This window comes from Amaranthus tricolor, chromosome 17 (assembly GCF_026212465.1).
Source record: "Amaranthus tricolor cultivar Red isolate AtriRed21 chromosome 17, ASM2621246v1, whole genome shotgun sequence".
NCBI classification, from domain to species: domain Eukaryota; kingdom Viridiplantae; phylum Streptophyta; class Magnoliopsida; order Caryophyllales; family Amaranthaceae; genus Amaranthus; species Amaranthus tricolor.
The window spans coordinates 16,803,671-16,826,433 of NC_080063.1; the positions used below are offsets into that span (position 1 = coordinate 16,803,671).

Here is a 22,763-nt window from a genome sequence, read left to right on the forward strand (position 1 = left end):
CACTGCTTTTTAGACTAATTCACACTGCTTTCTGCACAAATAAATTGTACCCACTATTTTCTTAATTATTGTGAAATAGTGCCTTGTGGTTTGTCCCTAGAGTGTTCATTCAGGTAATCGGGTCAGTTTCGAACGGGTATCATTCGATTCGGTTGTATTTCGATCGATTATATTTCGGATGCGTGTTGCGACGGGTCATACTCGGGTCGGGTCGGTTAGTCATGGTTCAGTTGAAGATCAGTTATTCGAGCTATCGGGTTAGCATTAGTTCGATGTCGGTTGAAGTTCGTGTCGAGTTTCAATCGGTCTCAAGTTGTCATCGGTTAATAATTGGTTCGATTTTTCCGGATGCAAATTGGGTTCGGGTATTTTTCAAGTAGAATTCGGCTACGAATTGCGAATTACTAATTACTATTGATCGAGTCAGTATCAGATTAAGTTGTTAGTCATTTTTTAATTGATGATAAGTTCCTTTACTTAAAGCAAAATAGTGAAAATGCAAATCAATTAGTGATCATTATTACATTGTTACTTTTACTTGTTTAACCGGAAATTAAAATTATAAAGTTCTATCAATTTTCATATAATTCGATTAAAAGTAGTTAAATAAACATTGACCATTGATTATTAACTCTAAATATATGAAATTATATATTTATAAAATTTATTTTATTAAAATATTTATGACTTTATTAGAATAACTAATAAGATGATTGAATATGAGTCAATCATACTTCTATGTAAAAAGTTGGTTCAGATTTACAGCTGTTCGATCTAAACTTCGTTCGGGTTAAGTCGGCTTTAGCCGGATCGAGTTCGGTTTTGAGCATAATTCAGGTCGTATATGACTCAAGTCGGTCACTATTAAGTTCGGGTAATCTCAGTTAATAATTACGTGTCGGTTAGAAAAATTGGTTACAGCTTGGGTTCAGTTTTCTCATTTTCATTTGTCAACCGGTTTGGGTATAGCTTCGGATCGAGTAATATCGGTTCGATAAACCTAAAAAAGAAACACATTTTCAGGTCGGTTTACTTTCGATTTCGGATCAAATTTTCGGGTCGGGTCACTTTTAAACAGCTTTATTTGTCCCTATTTCATAAGAATAGGGGTTAATATCAATTATGCCTATTTAGTGTTTTTTTTCAATCTTTATAGCAAACGAACTCTAATTGAATTATAAACTATTCGAGTTCGAATTCAACTTCTGGTGACCTGAAATTGTCAAATAGGCAAGCCAGGATGTACAGTATAACTGTATGTCTGTATCATAGGCTTGCATTTTGTGCCCCTAAATCTCCATATACCATCAATAAATGGTCAGAAATTTGGGCTTGCAAGTTTAGAAATGTATCATGTTTCAAAATTTGGATTGCTTTAAGGATTGAATTTTGACCGAGCTGGAGAATAAATATTATTTCTTTAGAAAAAGATTTAAAATTTGATTCATCTAATATTCTTTTTTATCAGTTAATTTTGTAATAAAAAAACACAAATTTTTAATGAAATGTTTTAACTGTGAGACTTAAACTGTTGGGTTGGTCTAATGTACATTTATCGTATTAAAGTGATTATTTACAGCTTTAAAATGATTATTTTTTATAGTCTTAAAGTGATCACTGATCACTTATAAATTTAAAGTGGTCACTTATGATACTAAAAGGACCACTTAGAAAAATAGGCTAATTAAAAAAATTTATCTAGTAATAAAATGGTCTTATACAAAACTTAATAACAAAATTGATTATTTTTTGCAGGTAGATAAACAGTGGGGGTGGGGGTTTTGAATTGAGCAACTAATATAGTACGGTCCAGCTGTGGCGTATAAATTCACGTTCTAATCTGTTCTTACAAAAGCTTGCTTTTTAATGTTCCTTCATCATGACATTGTATTTAGGGGTGTTTGGTAAGTATTAAGTAAGTTGATTTTTTGTTTGGTTTTTTAGTTTTTTTATTTAGTTAAAAAACTTTAAAATTTATTTGATAAATGATTTTTTAGTAGAATAAAAAATTGATTTTAGTTAAAAATAAAAAAGCTAATTTGATTGACTTTTTTATTGTCTTTTGTCTTGTTGATCTACTTATTTTATAATAAACAACCAACAGCTAATATAAAATTTTATCAAACATTTTTATAATTAATTGACTTATTCAACTAAAAAAACTAACAACTCCAACAACCAACTAAAAAACTTATATAGTCAATGGCGAACAATTTTTTTGCCAAACAACCCTTAACATTAGAGTCCAATAAAATTTTCTCTACACTATAAATGATTATGTTAGTTATGCACCACCCCTACAAATTAATGCTCAAACAAAGTACACCATTTATTACAAATTGATTGTAAATAAGATGGTCCTTTCAAAAAAATATTGTAAATATGATGGTGAATTTAGAAGTATAAACACTCCTCCGTCTCGGCCATAAATGATATTTAGAACAAGAAAATTTAATATAATAAATTAAAATAATGTGATATTTAGAATTAATAGAAAATATACATGCTAAAAACCTTTAACATTAAACCCGCTCAACTATTTAACAATTGAACTCATATCATCCACTTTGATTAAACATGTTAAAACAGTTCAAAACTTAACGTACTTTTAATATTTGGCGTCCGTTTTATTTTGTTGCAACATTCGCTATTTAAGTACATCATACATTCTATTTTACCTGCTATATAAGAGTTTAGGAAGCAAGACTTTAGGGAAAAAATAGGGATAGTCCTTATTTCTGAAAAAATGCGCAAAAATTAATTGAGGTGGTTTGGACATATACAAAGAAAAATTTTTGTCGCTCCTGTGAGGAGGATAGAAAGCATTATAGTAGAGGGTAAAATGAGTTGAGGAAGACTTAGGAGAACTTGGGATGAGCAAATAAAAGTTGAATTATATGAGTTAAACCTCTATAAGGGCCTGACTAGGGATAGGGGTAGTTGGAGGCGTCATATCCATGTTTTAGACTACTGATGTCCTCTTAGATTACCTTTTGGTGTTCTTGCCATCTTGCTTCTCTCGTTTCTTTTATTATTAGTTTTTTTGTTTTCTTTTATTTTGTAGTTGGTTCTACTTATTTATTTTATTTATATGCATTTAATTTATCTTTCCCGTGTAGCTACGTCTCCTTATCTTTCTCGAGCCGGGGGACTCTTTTGGTCGCGCTCTTTCTTTTATGGGTATGAGTTGCCGTCATCCTTCCCTCCCCAGACCCTATTCATAGTTTTTTTTATGAGCGGGATATACTGAGTAGGATGATGACGATGATAAGAGTTTTTCATAAGAATTAAGAAATTGGTATCTTTGTGCTAAAAAGACCATTATAGCCTAAAAAATATGTGTAATAGTTGATGAGGTATAGGTAGAGAAAACGGGACAAAATTGACTATTGAAGGTTATAATGTCGTTTTTAACATAAAAACCAATTTTGAAGGCTATAATGGTATTCATGATAATCTTATTGAAGGTTCAATTTTAAAGGTATAATTTATGAGGTATAGTAAAGAACAAAAATAATAATATAGCAAATAATTTAAAATGATTAAATAAAAAAATATAACAAATATAATAAAATGAAGAAAAAATAATTTTCAGAAAAATCTCGCTACCATATTTCTTAATATTAAAATTCACACATTTAAAAACAAGCTTAGAAATGAGTAGTACAATGTACAAACAAAGATAACGACCCTCCAAACTCAAGTTTCCAGGTATTTAGTGCAATAGGCATAGCTTATACTTTCCAAGTCTTATTTTGATTGAAAGCATCCTTTGAAGCACCTGAATTAACCTTAAATAAATGTCATTATCCCCAAATCTCAACGTCTATTCTTGGACTTTGAAAGTTTGTTAACAACACTAACTAATTTCTTTTAAGTCTTAACTACTTATTCTATTTACAAACACCTAAATGACACAAGAAAGCTCTTTGATTCATCCTCTCCAAAAGTTCCCTTTTTAGCTCTTGGTAATGTATTTAACAATGTCATTTTAATTAATTAATTATTTATTTATTTTAATCAAACATTACATAGCTATTAATCTCCAAATAAGTAGCCGTTAGAATCTATACAAAATGAAAGAATTGCCCATTTCTTAATACTATTTTTTTTTTGAGTTTAAGCAAATAGAAGTATTTAAAAGAAATAAAGTTTCTAATCAGTGTCGTTTATGATATTTATGGGTCCTAGACAAAATAAAACAAGTGAGTCGTTTCTTTAGAGGGTCGACTTTTGTCTTTAATCGTTGTTTGACAAAAGTTCAGTTAGAATTTTACAAGCGATGTTTTACGATAACATTGCTAAATTGGGATATTAAGCCCCTTTTTAGTTCTGAACCCTAGACAAATGTTTACCTTGTCTAGGGTCAAGCACGACCCTCTTTGTAATCAAAACTTCCTCTATCCCACTTATACTAGCAGCTATTTTAGTTCGTCTTACTCATTTTGCGTCATTATTATTTTTGGAGAATACCCAACTATTTTCTTTTAATCACGTCCTTACATTTTAACCCGTTTTAATTTCATCCGCAAAATTTACTCTCTCCATCTATTTTTAAATATTCATATTTTTTCTTAAAAAACACTTAATTTCTTTTTGCTGTAATTTAAAGAATCAAATGGTATGTTTTGTAAAGGAGAGCAAGAAAAAACTAGCCGTTAAGAGGCGCCTCTGAACCATTTACAACCTGACAGTTTGTCCCGGGTTTTTTAAACTTTCACGAGATTTTCTCTCTCCCTCTCATCACGTGCTTTGCCACAGAAATTCATAGCCTCTTACTACAAAACCCTCTCAAGTCTCATCTCTGTTTTATCCTCTGTTTTATCTTCATTTTGTTCAAACCCCACCTTCAAAAATCCATAAACCCACTAAAAAATTAAAATATAATAAAACCCATTTCCTAACTTCATTTTATCAAATAACCCATTTGTTCAAATGTTGAAAGAATCACAAAAAAAGAAGGAAAAATGGAAGAATCAATTAAAAAACAAAAAACCATTTGGTGGTTTTGGGTTTAAGTACAAAAAGTGTCTATTTTTAGTTATATTGTTGATGATTCTTTGTCATCAAGGTTTAGGTCAAGAAGGTTGGGATGGTGTATTTATAACTGAAGCTGATTATCAAGGTTTACAAGCCTTTAAAAATGAACTAATTGATCCAAAAGGGTACTTAAAAAGTTGGAATGATAGTGGTTTTGGTGCTTGTTCTGGTGGTTGGGTAGGAATTAAATGTGCCCAAGGTCAAGTTATTGTAATCCAACTTCCTTGGAAAACTTTAGGAGGAAGAATTACTGAAAAAATTAACCAATTTCAAGCACTTAGAAAACTTAGTCTTCATGATAATCTTATTGAAGGTTCAATCCCATCTTCTTTAGGTTTTCTTCCAAATCTTAGAGGTCTTCAACTTTTTAATAACCGATTTTCGGGTTTGATTCCACCTTCTTTAGGCCTATGTCATTTACTTCAAACCCTTGATCTTAGCCATAATTTTCTTATTGGAACAATCCCTCCTAGCCTTGCTAACTCTACCAAGCTTTATTGGGTTAATTTGAGCTATAACTCTTTGGAAGGTCCTATACCAAACGAGCTAACTAGGTCTATTGGACTTAATGTTCTTGCACTTCAATACAATAATCTATCTGGGGTTTTGCCTATAAATTTGGGAAAACTTTCTAGTCTTAAGATATTGGATCTATCACATAATGTCATCAAGGGTAGTTTTCCTAGTAGTATTTCAAGTTTTTCTTCTTTAAGCACATTGAACTTAGAAAATAACAATCTTGTAGGAGTTTTGCCTGAAAATATAGGTAATCTTCAAAATTTGTCTATGCTTAACCTTAGGAAGAATCGAATCGAAGGCCGAATTCCTCCATCAATTGGAAATCTTTCTACCCTTAAAGAGCTTGATTTGTCCTTCAATCACTTCAATGGAGAAATCCCACATACAATTTCTGATTTGCCTAGCCTTAGTTTCTTGAATGTGTCATATAACCATCTTTCCGGTTCTGTTCCAATTGAGCTTACCCACAAGTTCAATTCAAGCTCTTTTATAGGAAATCTCCAATTGTGTGGATTTAGTTCTTCAAATCCATGCCCTACACAAGCACCATCTGCTTCTAGTGGCATTCAAGAACAAGCCAAAAAAGGAAGGAAATTGAGTATAAAAGATGCAATTCTTATAGCAGCTGGTATACTCATTTTGGTAATGCTTATACTTTGTTGCATACTAATGTTCTGCTTGATCAGGAAAAGAGGTAGATCAAGACGTGATAGGGAAGGTGTAGCAGCCACAGGGCGGGCCCCACAAGTCGAAAAAGGGAGCCCGTCAGGTGCACCGGAGGTCAAAGCGGGCGAAACGGGTGGGAAATTAGTCCATTTTGATGGCCCAATGGTGTTTACTGCAGATGATCTTTTGTGTGCAACAGCTGAAATTATGGGGAAAAGCACTTATGGAACTGCTTATAAGGTTACTTTGGAGGATGGAAGTCAAGTAGTTGTAAAGAGACTTAGAGAAAAGATTACAAAAGGGCAAAAGGAATTTGAAGCTGAAGTTAATGTGCTTGGCAAAATTAGACACCCAAATCTTTTGGCATTGAGGGCTTATTATATGGGACCTAAAGGAGAGAAGCTTCTTGTCTTAGATTATATTCCTAAAGGAAGCCTTGCAACTTTCTTACATGGTAAGCAAAATCAAAAAAAAAAAATTATTAATTCTAGAAATTGTTTTTAGTTTTTTACATTAGAATTTGAATATTAGAATCAAGGGTTAATCGGAAATATTTTTTTACGATGGGAAGGTTGCGTTCATCGACCTTGACCTTAACAACTTTATATCATAACTTTTGAGATTAAGGGTTAGCCGAAAAACAATATTTTTAACAATGGTAAGGTTGCGTTCATTTGAGCCTGAAAACCCGTTTAGGTTAATGACATGATGTGTCATCTCTTGTGGAAAGTTGAATTCTTTTGCAGTTGTTCATTTAATAAGTGAATTCAAGGAGGTTTTGGATTGAGTTTTTAGAGATCTAATCCACTCAAAATTTAGTTTATCATGAAACTAAGAACATACTTAACCAATCTATTATAAAACTAAACTAAATCTTCTTTTATATTGGTTGGAATTTGTTGAGATAAATTTTGTTGCTCCCGTCAGACATGAATGATCTACATTAATATGATATTATTTGCTTTGGACTAAACTCACCAGGGTTTATTTTTGGATACCTTTCTAGCCTCTTATATTTTATCTATTTTTTCTTATTTTTTGAGTAATATTAACATGAAAGTTAATTCTATTATTACAGCTCGAGCACCAGACACACATGTAGGCTGGCCAACAAGAATGAGAATAATACAAGGAATGGCAAGAGGACTCTTCCAACTTCACAACAATGAGAATATAATCCATGGCAACCTTACATCAAGCAATGTTCTGATCGACCAGAACAACGCCGCCAAGATCGCAGATTACGGCCTGTCGAGACTAATGACAGCATCAGCTGCAGCAAATGTGATTGCTACTGCAGGTGCACTAGGGTATCGAGCTCCCGAGCTGTCGAAGCTCAAGAAAGCGAACACGAAAACTGATGTGTATAGTTTAGGGGTGATCATCTTAGAGTTACTCACCGGGAAATCACCCGGGGAGGCGATGAACGGTGTGGATTTGCCACAATGGGTGGCCTCAATTGTGAAAGAAGAGTGGACTAATGAGGTTTTTGACTTAGAGTTGATGAAGGATGCTTCAACTATTGGTGATGAGTTGCTCAACACTTTGAAGTTGGGCTTGCATTGTGTTGACCCGACACCCGCTTCAAGGCCCGAGGTTCAGCAGGTATTACAACAGTTAGAGGATATTAGAACGGGCGATTCAGCTCCAACTTCGGGTGATGATGGAGGTGGCTATCCATTGGCGAGTGATTGAGAAAGATTTTGTAGGAAGTTGGAAGATCTAGAAAAGATTAGTTGTCTTAGATAATCCAAAGCTAATTATCTTTTTTGTAAATAGAATTGGATTTTGTAATTGTTCTTAAATAATCTTTGATAAAGATTTGTTATCATCTCTTGTTCCCATTCACTTGGAACCAGATAATTTTTTTTTGTTCGAAACAAATAATAAAAAGATTTCACAATTTCAACAATCTTTTTCATAAAAATGGAGAAAATACTAAATGGACTAAAAAAGTAATGGTACAATTACAAAATGGAGAAAGTGTAATAATACTTCTTTCGCTCATTGTCATTAACATTTGTTTCTTTTTAATTGCATCATTTTCCACAAAAAACATTCGTATCTTTTTTATTACATTGTTTCTCTCCAAGCTCTAATGGTTTCAGGAGAACAATGCAACTAAAAAGAGTGAAATATATATGTTAATCATCGGAAAAATTTGAAGTACACAACAGCTACAGATCACAAAGAAAGTAACAGATTTTGGTCTAAACTCTCGACACATTCATATCTCAGAAACCTTCGTATTATCGTATATGTACAACTTAAGCTAATTGAAGAGGAATATTTATTGTACTTGTGCCCAAAAATTGTACATAAAATCAAACAACGAGAACAGACCGAAAATAGTTACAGTAAATAAAAAGAAAATGAAGGAAAAACTTGTACAATTATATACATCAACTAACACAATTTTCGTAGCCTTTAGTTTCATCTGCAACCTTTTCCCAAACACTAGCCACCTTTTCTGCATATCCTGCCTGCGTAAGTAAGAAATATTCAGTCAATCCTGGGTTAATCATAAAACTTCTGCTAAGTGCTAACATACGATAATCACAATCTGCGGGAATTAGGACACGAGAGTTCTCGTGTCTAGTAATAACAGAACGTAGGATGTTTGTATCTTAAAAACAAATATAATAGCACATTATATTAAAATCCCATGTATCATTAAAACTTATAAGTACTAGAATTATAACTATAATTAGGAAGTAGAAACGTTACACAACTTGTCCCCTTGAGTTTGTCCCAAAGATGTTTAAGGGGCTCTCACATGGGGAAGCTAAATGGAGCAACCTCAATAAAACGGAGGGAGTCTACCTCGTGATTGCAATTTACAGTACATAGGTAAGAAAAGTTCAATGTTTGTAGGTTCATATTTCACATCATATTGAAAAATTTCTGCAATTCATCCCATAGACGAGCCGTCCTAGACTATAAATATGTGGGCGAGCAATCTATGTATTTAAAGAAAGCAACTTCAACATAACAAATTCGGGTTACAACAAAAACGATAATACCAAGTACCAAGAAACAAAAATCCTAGTAACCTCAAGCTAGTTCATACAGTGGTGGATTTTGGGGTTGTAAGTTAAAGGGGCCAATGTTATTATTCAAACAAAAAAGTTAGGGGGGCCAAGATTCGAACTTTCAACTTCTTGTTTAAAAAGCACACTCCTAACCACTAAATTACATATTTTAATGTACAAATTATATAATATTTTTCTTTTATAAATGACCAGAACTTTTCAGGGGATCAAGCCCCTTTCAGCCCTAATGAAGATCCGTCATCAAGAAAATATATGGGTAGCAATTTTATCCTAACAAGTTGGACTTGAGGCACAACAAAATTTCAAAAATATAGGGGCCGCCCAAATCGCTATCATGAACCAAATAAAGTTTCCCCAGACTCCTTATTCCATATACCGACACAGAAGCATCTAACATCCTTTAAAAATCCCCTTGGTGATTTTAGTTGTTTCAAAAGCTTCTAGTGAAATCAAGAGTGTCCAAAGTATTTTATATGCATGCAAATTGGCAAAATTAAGTATCGACACTAAAAAATTCGTATATGCCAAAAGAGCAATAATATGAGACACTATCTTTTAAACAGAATGCATCATATAAATGCCAGTAACCTACTAGACAGAGAAATCTATCATTTGTATCAAATTATAGCAGAAGCAAGATATACTACACCCATGGGGAAGATAGGCAAGCTAAATAATTACTTGAAGATTTATATATTTCAAGATTAACTACTACCAATAACTCCATCTTTGAGGGGCTAGACATTTACCTGATTCACAACAAACCCCTTCAGCATGCTCAAAAAGTCTGCACGTCTTTCTCTGTCTAATCTAGCAAGCTCACTTCGATTATTTTCCTGCGAGAATTTAGAAAAGTAACACATGAACTATATTTAAGAAGTGCAGCTTAAAAATACTCCAGTTCTAGTGAAAGATCACAAAGTATACGAATCAAAAAAGACAAAGTATCTTCATTCTTCACTTAAATCCAAGACAATCAACGCATAATGTCCTGTCAACGATAAAGATCACCTCATGTATAGTTTACAGCAGAACACAAATCACAAATGAGATGACAAAGAACAGAGTAAAAAGAATCCTTGATCAAAGAGAGATATGATATCATCACTTCAATAAATACTACGGCTCTAATGGTATTGGCTTTGAAAATAATTTAAGGTTAATAAATGCAGCACTTACTTTGTATCCCAACAGTTCAAATGTAGATGCACATGAACACAAAAAGGAAAGTAGCGAGAACAATAGTTCACACAAATCAGGTTTATGCCGTGACAGCCACACACGGATATGAGCATTACAAAATATATTGGCATCAAAATGCATTCGCAACATCAGAACTTGTATCTTATGTCATTAGCGGGGTATGCTAACATTGTTCGTTTAGACTTGAAAAGGAAAAAATATCGACAAACTTGCATGAGACAGAAACATTGTCCTTACATCAGATTTGTTTACTTGAAAGCTTCAAAGCACCAAACATACCTTGATTCTTTCGTACTCCTTAGTTGCGCAACATTTAGCATCCTCAGTTGCTTTTATTGTTTCTTTTAATTCTTCAATTTTGCGCATTCTTGACCTGTCACCACCAAAAATTTTGGACGAAGCAACCTCCAATTTTTCAACTCTTGACTCTAAAGAAGAAAGCTCCGATACAAGAGTTTGGACAGTTAACAATGCATTTGAGCGGTCAGTAAAAGCATTGTCAACAGCCAGCATCATTCCTAGATAGTCATGAAGTTTATCCTGAAATAAGCAAAACACCAATCATAACTGGATTCCTGCTGAAATCACCACAAAAGATCGCTAGTAGACTCCGTTTTATAGTGAAAAGTTATAATAACAAATGAAAATCCATTCAAAGTGTAGCGCTACATTATTCAAGCAAAATCCATAAAAAACATGGGAAAATGATGTGAATCCAAAGGTCTTAATTATACACATCAATGTAATAAATGGTAGAAAATGAAACATGACGAACCTCACACCATTGCAAGTATGCCATTCATAAAAATTAGACATTCTAATGCGAAAGTTGAGCAAATTTATACTACAATCAACACATTTGCAGCTACTGTCAAGAAGCCACTATATTACTAAAAATCCGCACCACCCACATTGGTTTATCTTATGCATATAACTGCAACTTAAAACACTAGAAGTGTTTCCAATTACATATAATGAGTAATGACAATGACCTATATGTGCCCTGTTCATTGTAGATAAAAAGACCCACATTATTCACAGTTCCTCATAGAATAAGAAACCTCACTCATTAAAGCAGCACTTGTTACATGAACAAAACTCAAAGCACAAACTTAAAGATATCCATCATACACAGAAACATAGATATATTTCCAACTGAGTTCCTATCTTGATAGATACTTACCAAACTTCTAAGGGAAGTTGCAAATTCCTAGAAGTCCAACCAAATGTATGTAAGCAAAATCCTAAAACTTCACACCTAAGTGGAAAGTTGTTGATATTTAACATAAGCGACGATTTCAATTTATGTCCTCAAGTACCCTAGGAAAGTTTTAGAACTCGACTCATACTCCATAAAGTTCACTTCACCTCAAAAATCAAAACGCGCAAATAAAGTTGCTAAAGCCAAATAAATATTTAAAACATATGAAGACTTTAATACGGTTCTAATGAACCATAAGCGCAGGTAAAATTTACAAAAAAATGGAAGTAGAAAAATTAGACATCTTTTGCAAGTTGTCAAGCACAAGAAAACATAACATCATAAGCAACACAAATAAGTCAGCAACTCAAACTTCATGAAAAGACTTGGAAGCATGACTTTTGATAGTCAACTGAAAACATATGATCAAGTCAGTATACCAAAATGAATTTCTAAACAATCCTGGTAACTGATTTCAGCAACCCCCTTCAGACAGAGAAAAAAACTTTATATTCATGATGAAAAATTCTTGTTAGAGCACCAATGCCAAAGCCTCATAATTGTACGAAGAATTTTCTGACGAGATGAAAGCTTTTTCATCATCTAGGGGAAGGGGATTCACTAACTATGGATCAAAATATTAGTTGGCGCTTAAGATATTTACCAAACAAATAGTTAATGAATTACTAATATGTTGGCCAAAACAATCAATACCAAGCCAATACTACAAGGCTTATAATGTTGAAATGCCGAATTCAAGTACTATAAAAGATAAAAAAATCACGTCTCGGTCATTACAACTCTTTATATGGCACCTCAATGAAGTAGGCATTGAACTGTGTGACTTCCACCTCAAATGGAATCATTTGCACTGTTTAAATCTAGCTTTAAGCTCACAATTTCATTTGTCATTTACACTATGTTTAGATTAAAGAATTGAAGTGAAATAAAAGGGGAGGGATGTAATTTCCCTTGTTTGGATAACAATTTTCGAGGAGAAGGATTTAAAAGAAAGGAATTGAAAGGAATTTTGGTTCCTTAATTGCATTGATGGTCTAATCTCTCCAAAAGTGCAAAAATTTAGAAGGAAAATGGTTTTTTTCTTCCTCGTAAACAAACAAGGGAAGCTTTCCTATTCTCCCCCCTTCCTTTCCCTCCTAAAAAGCATAATTTCTTATGAGCCTATTAACTAATGAAGATGTCTACAACTCAACTTCTAAAGCCATGAAACTAGTATACAAATATAAATTAGATCATAAAGGCATGTGCATTAAGCAACATGGATTGCTTCATTCCAAAATTAAAGCTAACTTGCTCAGACTCTTCGTTTTACTAGAAGTACCCGTGTCCGATTCTTGATACATGGGCAGAATATTTGGAAAATTCAATTCGGTCCAAAAACTTGAAATGTTTTCATAAAATAACAAAGTCAGACATTTAGACAAGTATTCAAGTCCAAAATGGATATATGAGTTGTATAGGAATATGTAATAAATAAGTTAGATTTCCGATGAGTTCATAGAAATAGGGTGATAAAAAAATCAGTTACGGCACCTATTATAATAGACAACCAAATTTGCTAATAAAATGCAAAACAACCTGAAAATTTTAGGATGAAAAGTGGAATTTAATGTCAGTATAGTTGGAAGCAGATACCAAATCTATTATTCGGAATAAGAAGTCCATTAAGTTGCTCACCTATTTTTTTATAATAAACTAATAACATCCTGTAAATCAATGAAAATTTTTACAAAAAACCATCTCCTTTTGCCAGACATGTGACAAGTAAGCAGCAATCCTATAACAAATCAGGTAACACTAACGCACTATATCTTCGTGTGACCTAGCAATCCATATGTAATCCCACGAAAGACCATCAACAAAGCTATAAGTTTTACGTAGCCTGCTAAACTACCATAGCTTGAACAAAAAGGATTAATGGCATGAGGTTTCAACCATACAATAGCTAAGTTAGCTGCATAAATGATATCATATAATTATCCACTTATGTCTACGATTACAATGTAGCTTAACAAAAAATTCCTCTGATTTTTTCAGTAATCCTGGTAAATCAACAAGAAGATTCCATCACAATTAAAAAATGTCATAATAATAAGGAAATCTTTACCAAATGCTTAACAGTCTGCGAATTCAATTCTCGATATAGTCTACTTGCTTTAACAGCAGCCGTCGCCATACTCTTCATATCAACTGCTCGCGTTCTTTGGCACTCGTACTTTGCATCCTCAAACTCAAACTTTGTCAACTTAACAAATGCCAAACCCAACGCCCCCATTGTCTCACCGATATCTTGCTGTGCTTTCACTAATGTTTCAGCCTAACACAACCATCACAAATCAATAGTCAAAATACACCTACATAACACGCTAAACAACTAAGATATTATTCAGTTATAACAGGCACACTCACATTTTTGTATATAATTAAAGTTCCTTCATTTTGTAATTAAAAGCTACAACCTCTATCCTTGTGATTTTGCTACAATATTTACCTTAAATATCTTTTATTTTGATACATTTTGTTTTTGGCAGTGGTCTTATATCATCTATTGTCAATCTAAGGACATTCACAAAATCTCAAGTTCACCTCATCCATATATTTCATCAATCTAATTTTGTTCTCATCCTCCACTAATCTATACCAATAGTTTAAACATAGCAAATACGTTACAACATCAAAGGGAAAAAGGGAGCAATGCTTTATATTAGATGTTTCCTCAACCGAATAAATTCATTGATTGACAAATAAAAACACTAATGACTTCCATAACCAGAAAGCTAAACAAATTACTACCTCTTGAGACACACTGCTAAGTTGCATTTCAAGATCATTAAGTTTCTGCTTCTTCTCCAAAAACTCCTTATCTTCCTCAACAACAGCTGGTTTCGTACCGGCCCAATCATTCGCCACTGCCTGTCTCAACTCCTTAAACAGCCTAAACAAATCCCTCCCACTTTTCGCCGGCTGAACAACTTCCTCCGGCGTAATGGCTGACTCCCCAATCAGCTGGCCTGGCAACTTAACTATACCATCAAGCATCCTCGATGCAACATCCGTTGTCTTAACAAGCGGAAGCTTCCCTTCCACCTGCAAAAACACCTTAAACTCGTCGCTTTTTCGAATCACAGGATGATTAGCCAATTTTTTTAAATATTTTTCTATAGCAACTCTCCTTTGCTCAACAAATTCATTCTTTTGCATCATTTGACTATCCATTATACTCTTATCCGGCCTTAAGGGAATGAAATAACCTCGAAAAGCATCAGATAATCGCTCGGCAAGTGTAACCACCTCTCGAAATCTTCTTCTAACACTGAATTCAGTAACTTCGAATTCCGGCAAATTCGTTCTAGTTGTAATCAGGTAAGTATAGTAAGAACCGCTACCTGGAACAAGTGAATTCGAAGGTTCTGGAACTTTCTGGGGATCCGAAACCGAAATGTAGATATACTCCGACTCCAAACCCGACGAATCACTCCGATCAAAACCATTAATTTCTCCAGAAAATTCCACATCTGCGTCGAAAGATCGAAACATTGCGTCGGCATAAGATGGAGGATCAAGAAATGAATTTATTGAAGAACTAGGGCTTTGGTGATTGTGGTTCAACTGAGCTAGGGTTTCGACAGATGCTTCATCAATAGCTGTGGTTGAGATTTCCGGCGGTGATTGAAAAGCGCCATTTAAGGTAGAGGATTGAGTAGGAGAAGGAATATGATCGTGTAGATTTAAGTTCTCCATTTGTGAATGAGATTCTTCGTCAGTTGAATATTGATCGTGTCCCATCATTTTGAAACCCTAATGTTTTCGATAAATTTGGGGATTTTTTTTTTTGACAAAGATGAAGATAAATTGAATTTTGAAGATTTTATGGCCTGGTTCTATGATAGTAAAAGGACAGTGAGAAACACGAGGACCTTGAGACGAGTACACGACTGTGTACTTATATTGTCGACGTGGGAACTGAATTTTGATTGGTACACGTTGGCATATTTTTTCCACGTGGAAAATTAATATTTACCTTTATTTTAATAGAAGATCAATCCAATAAAAATAGTTATGACTATGGTTCTGTCTCATTTAAGAATGTTTGAAAAAAATTATAGTCATGGAACCTTCAAACTATTTTAACGATTATTTTATGGTCTAAACCAGTATGCATTAATCTTTAAATTTAATAATATGAATTATTGAAGTGGAAGGTGAAATATTAGGCTAGTGAAGAAACAATTGAAAAGTAGTGTACAATAAATATGGTGCACTAAGTTTATGAAGTATATACCAATTCATTTATTCTCGTTTGGAGAGAGAAAAGAAAAAATATAGTTGTTTCTTTTTTTTTAACTATATACTTCTACTAATTTAGTTAGAGCAACTAATTAATTTATATATTTTATGAAGTTAACAACTTATTATATGCAATAATAAATCTAATTTATATATATTTCATGAAGTTAACTATATACTCCTTACAAATCTAATTTTTATATAAAAAATCTAACAACTTATTATATGCTATAACAATATACATGTTTTGAGAATATACATGTTTTGAGAAGATAATGTTGATGTGTATATGTATTAGTTGTATGAACTTTTTATGTACATATATTAATCATAAAAGCTATTTATTTGGAAGCATAGAGTCAGAGTTTTTAACTAAGTGTTCCACACAAGTTAGGGTTCGGTGGAGAAGGAGGGTAACAGAAAGATAATAGATGTGTCCCCTCCAAGGAGAAGACAAGTAGAAATACGCGTCAATATTGGTTAAGACCGTTATTTTTATCATCATGTGTTGGTGCTATTGATATTTGCTGGATCCTGGATATGTTCCGTATGCAACCATGTTGAAGCTACTTAGCACCAATTAAGGCTCTTAAAATAGATGATTAATCAAATTTAAAGTGGTGGAATCTGATCCAACAAACTAAAAGTTTATTGTTATATTATTCTTATCACTAGAAAAATATATAAAAACACAACAACGACAATAATAGGGATAAGAGTTTTTTTAATTAGATTTATTAATTATATATCAAAATTTTAAAAATTTACAGAAATATAATTTATACACATGAAAATATTAAAGTTGAACCAAAAAAATTATTGAATTTTAAACAAATCTAAAACATCAATTTTAATTATTGGATCAAAAATCAGTGAAGTATTTACTAATTTTCTATTGTGGTCGTCTCACTTGAGAAGACTCCAACTTGGTCCGCCCAAACTATTAAAAAAAATTGCTTCCCGTATAAGTGGGGACTCAATTTTTATTGTTTCTTATTATATTTTTTATTAATAGACCTTTTCTATGACCCGTCTCATGATGAGACGGTCTCATACAAGATGGTCGGTAAAGTATTTCATACAAGATGGAGAGCGATTTTGGACCATCGACGTATCTTAATTTTTCAATCATTCAGCCCAAGACAGTACAAATGGGCTCAAAGTGGCCATAAATCATGCCTCCAACTAACCAAACAAAGCCCAAAATTCTTATAGCAGCATCCAAGATCATCAAGTGTGTCAAAATTCAAAAGTACGTAAATAATAAATCAGTTATTTTTTTGAGAGGTCGTTATCGGTGAAACGATTTTATAACAAAGAGTCCATATTATATGGGCTATACAATCTACATAAAAGGCTTATTTCATGAAGAGACCGTCTAATACAAGAATTTGTATAGATAATACACACTCATTGTTTAAATTAGGAAAAAAAGTTAATTTTAGATTCAATATAAAAAAATATTATATGTCCCAATAAATTTGTATCATCATGTAAAAGAGGATATGTTTAGAGAAAAGTAGGAATTTAGTTTCAAATAGAGAGAGATAAAAGTGTATTAATATTAATAATATTAAAAAATAATTAATATATATAAATGAGATTAAAGAGATAATATAATTTAATTTTAAATAAAAACTTAATACAACAAATTAAAATCCAAAGTAATACAAATAAAGACAGATCCACATATTAATTATAAAATCTCTTAAAAGTTAAAACGATGGGAAAGAGTCGTTAACCGCTATGGCACTATCAAACAAAATCAAATGGAAAAAGTGTAGACAAGTGATTGAGTTGAGAGCACTTTGACGGGCAACTTAATTTTTGACAAATTTTCAAACATTATGATTTCAATGTTCTTAAACTATTCAACAACCAAATTGATTACAACAATATACTTCGTCCCAAAGAAATAAGCTCAAGTATAATTCGATGAAAATACGAAAAATGAGTAAAAATAAATATTTTTTCTTATGGTAATTAAAATTTTCTTTTTTGATATATTTACATCAAATATATTATTTTTTTAATTTGATAACTTTTTTTCGTTATTTATATCTTTATATACGATATTCAACCGTTTAGATAATTGCTATATAATTACTATTTTTCCTTTTTTTCTGAAATCACTCATTCCATATGGTCCCATTTAATCCTTTTAATTTTTCTTAAATTTGAATTCAAATTAACTCAAATTTTTTATTAGAATATGATGTACTCCTATTATATTATATATTTCATAGAAAAGTGGAAGAAATCTATAAATAATGATAATATAAATTAAATATATAGATGATAATTTAAGAAAGAGTGTGAAGTATGATCAAATAAAAATTAAATAAAAAAAAAGATAAATAAAAAGAAAAATAAGAAAAATGAGATTACTTCTTCTATGTCATATGTGATGTTTATTTCCATCAAAAAAGATTCTTAAAAGTCAGTAACGAACTCACCAACTTTTGGGTTGATTAATTAGATTTTGCTAACTAGTTTTTGGTTCACCTATCTTAATCTTTTCCCTTCTTTTTTTTCTTCAACCAACCATAGTCTATAAGAATGGGTAACTAATTACATATAGGTTAGTTTCAACGAGCTCAATAGTAATTAATCATTGCACTTTAAACATGTTTAATAAGCATTAATCATTATTTTATTTCTTCTACATGAAGCTTTTGATGATAATAATGCTATATTGCTATGTTATTTGTTTCTTCACTTCACATCATAACTAATCCTCCATTACACTCGGTCTGTTCTATTTTTCATTTTAATCTGTTTCAATAAATTTATTATTGTTTAACATAAGTTTACTAATTTTACTTTCTGTATTCTCCTTTTTTTCAAAATATCTCACCACTTTAACTCATTATATCTAATTTTTTTCGAATTAACTCAAGGAGTACTAGTCAATTTTTGCCTCACTTTGGGAGATGAGATGTTAATGACGTATGGTACTCTATATGACTATGTGAGATGCCGGAATTAAGGGTTGGCTATAGAGGTGTTTATTTGAGTCATCAAGTGAATTTCGAATTAGATGCTTTGTGGGTCGGTTTAAAATTGAATTTTGTGTTCATGCTGTTTTTTATATAATTATTAATCTATTTTCAATGTCATGTCAAATTAAATTCAATTATAAAAGATTGGATCTGTTTTGTAATCCTCCAAATGTAAGGATGGGTAAATCTCATTAAAAAAATGCAACAAATACTCATCAACTTACATTTATTGCAACGTTATTAAATACGTTTTCATTCATCTAAATTTAAAAAAAACGTTTTCATTAGTTTTTACCTAAGCATATAAGAATTTTGATTTTTACCGTAACATTGCACCATTTACAAGTTACTACTATATAATATGAATAATTTTACTATGCCATTATACATGGCTCATTCCAGCAGGTAATGAGGTAATTTCTAAGAACTTGCACATGTTTCTTAATTACATTATTCCAGCTAGCTAATGCGTAGTTGTGTACTAAAGACTAGGTTTTGTCCACCATTATTATTGTAGGGAATTTTTTTTTTCTTTATTTTCAGAAAACTAAGCTTTGTAGGGTGAGGGTATGCATATTTTTCTCACCTACTTATATATAATGGCAAAAGTTGTCTATATTATAGGTATAGGTGTTCAAAATAGATTTCCGATAATTATCGACTTTGTATAACTACCCTGACTTTGACCTAACTTAAAAATAAATTTTCAATATGAAAAAATCAATATGCACACAAGACTTGATTTTGAAATGATCCGAAATCGCTCTGATGAACCGAATGAAAATTACCGCTGATTATTCGGTAATTATTTTATATCTCATGCAAGTATGCGAATTTGAGATACTACTTAAATTAGTGAAAGATAAGTCATAACCCATTTTAATGAAATTTGGTGAACATTCAAGTTTAATATAAAATTTTTGGCTTATAACCTATTATTTTTCCTTCCATTTATATTATTTGAGTCGATTTTTTACAATCCACAACTAGGTTTTGAAAACTTGTTTTTCGCCCAAGTAGAATACGAAAACTAAATTCAAAATTCCAGAGAAAAAATTACATGGTTTTTTTAGGTATTCTATAGCAATAAGAATAAATACTAATAAATCTATAATTATTGGATTAAATCTATTCGACCAACTAATTTGACAAGTTTTCGGGTTGTTAAATAAAAAACAAACAACAATCCAATGAACTAAGCACTTACTATTTAATTGCGTGAGCTAAGCATTTCGGATGATCCACCATGCTACACAAACAAAAACAATTAACCCAAAAAATCAAAGGACGTAAAACTAAAACGTGTGACATATAATTGGTCATTGGAAACAATGTAATGCCAAAACCTATTCAAGGTTGTTAAGTAGATCAAGTAAATATGTACTTAGTTTATTGGATTTACTCATTTTATCCTATTTATAAATATCACGAAGATTAAAGAATTGTGTATAATTTATTAAATAAGTATGAAATATTATAAAATAAAAGAAAGTTTATTTAAAGTAAAATTGTTTGGACCATTAAAAGAAACTAAAATACTAAATGTTATTACAATTATTATTATTATTATTATTGTTTGTTCATTATAATCGCACTGACTGTAAACTGAATATCAGATACAAAAATTTGTTGTAGTTCATTGATTTCAAGTTAACATAATAACTTAGTTATTTACATTTTATTTCTACATGTTTTCAAAACAGATCAGATGGTTTGTCATTCACTTAACCTATCGAATCTGACTTGGTCTACACTTCAAATTAAATTTCAAAACATATAAAAACCAATGTGGATACAACACCCAATTTCAAATCGGCCGAAACCAAAAGTCAATCAATAAGTTACTCATAGTAGCCTTATGATTTCGACCTTAAGTCATTTATCAAAACAATTTTTTGATTGTTTGACTAACTAAAAACACAAAAATCAAAAGTCAACTAAAAATTCATTTGCCAAACATACTGTTGTTTAATTTGCGATGTTTGATTTGCATTAGTGTCATATTGTTGTATTGCACCTATACAAAAATTCTATATTTCTAGAAGATTAAGATACCTGCAATAATATATGATCAAAAAATTACAAGGCTAAATTTATTTAAAAAAAAAAAAAAAGAAAAAAAAAGAAAAAAAAAGGGTAGCAAAATATATAGACTTAAAAGTTGACTGTAGGGTCGAGCTGATGCCAGCCATAATATGACTTCACTCTGTTTCTATTTCTTTGAATTTATAACAACGAATTACATTTTGTACAACAATTGCAAATTTTAATAGATAGATCATAGATGGAGTTTTGAGCACACAACATAGCTTACAAGGAGTATGCATATCTTACAAGATGATCAATTTTTTTAGCAAGATGTGGTCCAAATATAGGGTTCTTACTTCTCAAGCATTATGTTGACTCTTATTGAAATCTATGAACACACGCATACATCAACTACATTATCTCGAATCCAATTGCATGTACGGAATTCACTCTAGTTATTTTAGTCTGTTTCATTAAATTTACACAATTTTTATTTTTGACAATATCTTATATTTTATCTTTAATTCTTATCCGTATATTAAAATTACCTTTTCATCTTATCCATGCAATTTTCAAAATATTTTTTTTATGATTTTCCCAACAATACCTATAATGCAAATTTAACAGGAGAATTACATTCAACAATATCCATTTTTTCTATAATCAACTCCTTAGCAAAGTTTTGATGATAGTTCCATGTGAAATGTACTTATAATACATAATTGGGGATGAGGTACTACTTGCACGCAAATGTTGGTAACCGATTTTGTGAATTTCAATTACTAAAATAATTATTCTTTGCAAAATGGTTCCATTCATCAATAATGCATTATACATGATAGGGACTTCGAGATAATGTTAGTATAAAGTTAATATTTGGATTATATATATATATATATATATATATATATATATATATATATATATATATATATATATATATATATATATATAGGGAAGAGATCCATTGAAAAGGAGTTGAAAATGAGAAGGGTAAGAAGGACTTTACACCCTTGATTTCACTAAAATAAAAAAAAATTATAGTCACGATTGAGCTAAAAACTTATAATTGTAAAAGTAACTATGTTACACAGAAAGATAACTATGAAATAATTTTTAAAATGTTCTTAATTTATAACATAGTATCCTTTTTTATATATATAGTAACCAAATAAAATCGAACAAAAATCCTTCTCACCCTTCTCATTTTAAAATCCTTCTTATTTGATCCTATATATATATATATATATATATATATATATATATATATATATATATATATATATATATATATATATATATATATATATATATATATATATATATATATATATATATATATATATATATATATATGAGAATTAGAAGTCAAATTAAGTCACTAGTGGAAAAAATTGTATTTGCTGCTCATTATTTGCTGCGGTTTTAGCCCATGACCGCAGCAAATAACACCCTTATTTGCTGCGGTTTTGAACCGCAGCATTTAAAGTAGGACATTTGCTGCTATCACTATTGCTGGGGGCCAAAACCGCAGCAAATAATGGCAAAAAAAACCGCAGCAAACAAGGTTTTTTCCACTAGTAAGTGTTGCTTTGAAATATTATATTTGATTTTTTTAAGAGAACAAAAGTAATATTTTTTAACAACATAATAAAAAAGAAGGATATTTGAGTCATCTGATGATCATTTTAAATTATTGAGTATACTAATTGATTTTATATTTACATAGAATCTATATTATAT

General features: G+C 31.3%; 2 protein-coding genes across 2 annotated transcripts; one reads left to right on the plus strand and one right to left on the minus strand.

Annotated features, from left to right (window-relative positions):
* The first annotated feature begins 4,805 nt into the window (after positions 1-4,805).
* On the plus strand, positions 4,806-8,056 carry LOC130804034 (probable leucine-rich repeat receptor-like protein kinase IMK3). Its single transcript, XM_057668328.1, has 2 exons — positions 4,806-6,679; positions 7,304-8,056. The coding sequence occupies exons 1-2, from the start codon at positions 4,936-4,938 to the stop codon at positions 7,918-7,920; spliced, it is 2,361 nt and encodes a 786-aa protein (XP_057524311.1). The 5' UTR covers positions 4,806-4,935; the 3' UTR covers positions 7,921-8,056.
* Positions 8,057-8,428: 372 nt separating this feature from the next.
* On the minus strand, positions 8,429-15,611 carry LOC130804035 (sorting nexin 2B-like). The gene is made up of 5 exons (XM_057668329.1): positions 14,497-15,611; positions 13,811-14,020; positions 10,761-11,021; positions 10,028-10,114; positions 8,429-8,708 (listed from the first exon to the last, which is right to left on the minus strand). Exons 1-5 carry the CDS (start codon positions 15,490-15,492, stop codon positions 8,628-8,630), a joined length of 1,635 nt encoding a protein of 544 aa, XP_057524312.1. The 5' UTR covers positions 15,493-15,611; the 3' UTR covers positions 8,429-8,627.
* Between the last annotated feature and the right edge of the window lie 7,152 nt (positions 15,612-22,763).